Source organism: Belonocnema kinseyi, chromosome 1 (assembly GCF_010883055.1).
Source record: "Belonocnema kinseyi isolate 2016_QV_RU_SX_M_011 chromosome 1, B_treatae_v1, whole genome shotgun sequence".
NCBI lineage: Eukaryota > Metazoa > Arthropoda > Insecta > Hymenoptera > Cynipidae > Belonocnema > Belonocnema kinseyi.
Genome location: NC_046657.1, coordinates 23129451 through 23133707, shown reverse-complemented (window position 1 = coordinate 23133707; position 4257 = coordinate 23129451). Strand labels below are relative to the sequence as shown.

Sequence of the window (4257 nt, the reverse complement as noted above, 5' to 3'; positions counted from 1 at the left end):
ATATATTAAATTTTTCATCAATGATAATTACTGTTCCGATAAAAACGTACTAAAAAGTACTCAAAAGTAGTAATGCTAAGGTATTGTTATGAAGAGATGATTTCCAAAAAAGCCAATTCTACATTTTTAGTCAAAAATGTAAAAAAAGTTCAATTATTAAAACCATACAACTCCCAAAATAACAGGCCTAAAATACTGATTTTTTTCAATGGTCGCAGATTTTTGTAGGCTCTATTTCATCCAGTGGCTTCATCTACGCAAGCTAAAGCAGACACTATTTATTTATTTTTAACTAAACTTCACTTTTTTGCCCGAAAAACAGGCAAGAATGGTTAACTTTGAGGAGTCATAATTTATGACCTATTGTAGGTAGGACATGGTTATTTTTTTGTTTTCGCATAGAATTGAGTCTACTTTCAAATACCTGTGGAATGCTTTCCCGTGCAGTAATTAGGTGCAAAGTTACACAGTGTTTTTTGTCTACGCACAAGTATCTTTAGGAACTGTAAAAAAGAGGGTTTATCAATGGATCTGTTCTAGCATTTTTAATATGTCGAAGGGGACAATTTAACGAAACTTTCTCATAAAAAACATTGCAAGCAGGATTTTTTTAGGAATTTCTCTCATTTTTCGACGGAATGCCTGGACAAACTAAGGAGTAAAAAAAACGATTTATTGTGTTGTACGATCAGTGTCTGCAGCAGCGCACAGCTACATTATTCAACTGACTGTCAATGCTATAGGAAAACTTCTTGCACCCCTATTTGTCATCAAAGAAAGAAAGTCTCGATGAATTCGGGCTACTTGTGGAAATGAATAAATATCTGCTGCCTACTTTTCATGAAAAATTGCATCACAGAGGAGAAAGACAGTGACCCCCACTTTGGTATGTAGCCGTACTGCGCTTGCGCTAGGACGCTCAAGGGGAACCCGACGTTACAAGCTGTTTCCATTGCAATAATAAGCCGCATCGTGTTCCGCCCACGCATAAAAAGCGCATGCACAGTACCTACACATTCCAAAGTTTAAGTCCCTATTCGATGTTGAAAGCACGGCCAAAAGCTAACAATCTGGATCTGGTGGCTAAAAGACATGGATTTCAGAGGGAAGCTCAAAGGAAGGCTGAAGATCTATCTTCCCCCTTTGCTTCAAAAAACTTCTCAAGATTGGAGGGAGGCAAATAGCCTGTATAAAATTTGCTTTCTTCTTTTTTTCCTAGTGACTCTCTTTCACTTCCTGGTGTATAGCGATGATGGATACTAAAAAGGGTATGTAACAATGATCCCACAAAACATGGCCCCGCCACGCGCAAGTAAAATAAATTCAACCAATCAGACGGATGGAACTGAAGAGCCTTAAATTTTTGCATCGAATTAGCGGGACCATGGTTTATTATATCATGGTTCGCAGTGCAAACCTTGCGCCTTGTTGAAGAACGAACCGCCGGCGCTCGACTCGCCGAATCAATAGGCCCCCCGACGGCTGGTTGAAGGGGCTGTATGCGAACTCCGCGGTATCTTTCACAACAAACCTGGATTTAATGTCGATTTTGAGGCTGAACGTGACATTAAATCCAGTCTCGGAACTATTTTGTCTTTTTATTGTTTCTTTCTCTGTTTGATAACGCCTGAGTGAGCACTTCACATCCCCCTCAGCTCCACTCACTACTCCGCACCTCTTCCCAACTGGTTTAGAAAAGGAACGCTACCTGAAAATCGATTTATGTTCGTTCCGAATGAGTCCTAGACCACCCTGAATATTTCAGAGCGAATTATACAATTTTATGTTCGTGGCAAACATTCACCCATTTGAAAAAGAATTATTTTTTGTGTGTGGCTACTGCCTTCATTAGAGAATTTTAAATCATTGTGTACTACTATTATGTTTACATTTACGAGCAAAGTCAAAGTCCACCGCAAAATTTAGTCCATAAAATTAAATATAACAGTTTTGCAAGCTATCAATCTTATTTAAGTCACGTAAAAGCAGATGAGGAGTCTGCTTCTCTACCTGATTGCGAAAGTTTGTAAATACAAATGGTAGAACGAGAGATCCTATGCTTTAGGCATACCTGCCTGATATAGCGGCCATAAAATTATAAGTAGCGATTGCTAAGTAAATTAGCCTTCAAAAGGATTATCCTTTTACGCCATTGTGTAATTTAATTGAAATAATAGTAAAGTTTATGATTTGAGGTTTCACAATAATCTAACGACCAAATTTGGACAATCGCCATAAAATTTAGTAAAAATTGTTTTTTTTTTCAAATTCTTTAAATCTTCAGTTCTTTCGTCTTTTTTGTTTTGATCATTATCGAACCACAGAAAAAACATTTATAAATAGAACACCAATTTTTCAACGCTCATAAAGCACGCTTATCAAGGCAACAAAAATAAATAAATAAAAAGTTAAGCCGACACCCAAGAATTAATTAATTCGTGGGTATCAAAGAGGCAGCATAAAGCTTTTGTTGCTGTTCCTGTCGGCTTGAATTTTTATTTATTAAGTTTTTCCTTGATTAGAGTGCTGTATGAGTGCCGAGACGTTGGTGATTCTTTTTATAAATTTTTTTTTGTGGCTTTATAATGAGAAAAACAAAAAGGACGAAAGGAATAAAAAATAAATATATAAAAATTTAAAAGAGAAGGACGGGGATTTGATTGGTTGTCTTCTTATTCTTCTTTCATATTTTTCTTTTTGTTCAAAGGGTAAGTTCTTTCTCTTTTCTTTTCTGAGGAAAAAGAGGAATTTTCTGTTTCTTTTCTCAGATTGCAATAAGAACATTTTATGGTGATTGTCCAAATTTGGTCGTTGGATTTTTAGTTTTGTTTTCAGGAATTCTGCTCATCAACTTGACTATTGAACGTTAAACAGGATTTTAAATTTGATTTTAATCTCATTAAAATTTCTTACATTTTTATTTTAGGATTCTCAGTGACGATAAAACATTAAATAGAATCTCCTTGCTTCATAAATCCTCGCTCTAAATAAAAGCTTCTTTGAATTAATAAAATTTAAAACCCTGAAGGATAATAAAACTCTAAAAAGCACGACAAATTATAAAGAAAGGAAATACATGGGATTCCTTGAGATATTTGCGATAAATTGAGATTAAAAGGAAAAATGATTTATAAAAAAAAACAAAATAATTTACTTTGAATAAAATTTAATTAGCGAATATGTTTTTACCGTTAAATTAGATTATTGATTAATTATTATTATCTATAATAAAATGGGATAAGACTGAGTGAAATAAAGATTCAAAAAATAGAATTTTTGATTTTGTATTTTAGACTGCCCTAAGTGCATTTCCTTTGTATTTTACAGCTGCGAACATTATAAGAAAATCCTTCGATCTCAGGTGTAAAAAAAGATGGATTATTCAATTTTATAACGAGACTATAATTAAGTTAGTCTAGAAATTAGGGACTTATTTAGTTAACCTATCTAAAGGCCAAAGGATACAACATGCTGATGGTTAATTCTAAATTTTAATAATAACCTGAAAGTATATTTGTGGAACACTTTAAAAAATAATTAGAAAGAATTGTAAGAATATTGCTCTTACAAGATGCTCATAGTGTCAAAAAACTTTACACTTGAAACATTTTTAAGAAGGTTATCATTACTCTTTAAGATAATCTGTAATATTGAAAAAAATTAAAAAAAGATTCGGAAACGTTCTTAAACATAATATTAGAGTGTATTTTGAATAATGTTATCCAATTTTGTTTAATTCTAAGGGTTTCTGAGTGTAAGACGAAGCTATGGCCTTCAAGAAGCCATGTTTATGGACAACACCGAAGTACTAAAAATGAATATTTGTTCTGAACAGGCAAAAGTTTATTTTACTTACTAATTTTTTCTTCAGATGATATAATTTCTTGCGAAAAAAGCGCAGAAATGAGCAGAAGACCCAAATAATATCGTGTGTTCATTTTGATAATAAACTATGCAATCTTTAGATGAATATGATGCTGGAGGAAACAATCGACTTTTATAAGAAAGCTTTGTTTGAAATGAATCCTTATTAATTAAAAAATTCGTCAAACAATTTTATCAGAATTTTTCGAACTCAGGGCTCTTTTTTTAAACAAGTTTAGTTAATAAAATAGTTAACATAAAATTATTGTTTTGGATAAAGATTCTGAATTGAATCTGATTACGAAACAGATTTTTTCTTGAAAATTTATCTTTTTTGAAAACCGATCTGATTGTGGTCGTGCAAACCAGCCCCGAAAGCCGTTCTACCCAAAT

The 4257-nt window shown here is 33.1% G+C and overlaps 1 protein-coding gene across 1 annotated transcript in view; it reads right to left on the bottom strand.

The window, feature by feature from the left end:
• LOC117177071 overlaps positions 1 to 3938 on the bottom strand; it is a 20759-nt gene extending 16821 nt beyond the window's left edge. The window contains exon 1 of the mRNA XM_033367557.1: positions 3857 to 3938. Coding sequence (XP_033223448.1) covers positions 3857 to 3938 — 82 coding nt within the window. The remainder of the gene's footprint in view (positions 1 to 3856) is intronic.
• Positions 3939 to 4257: the final 319 nt, after the last annotated feature.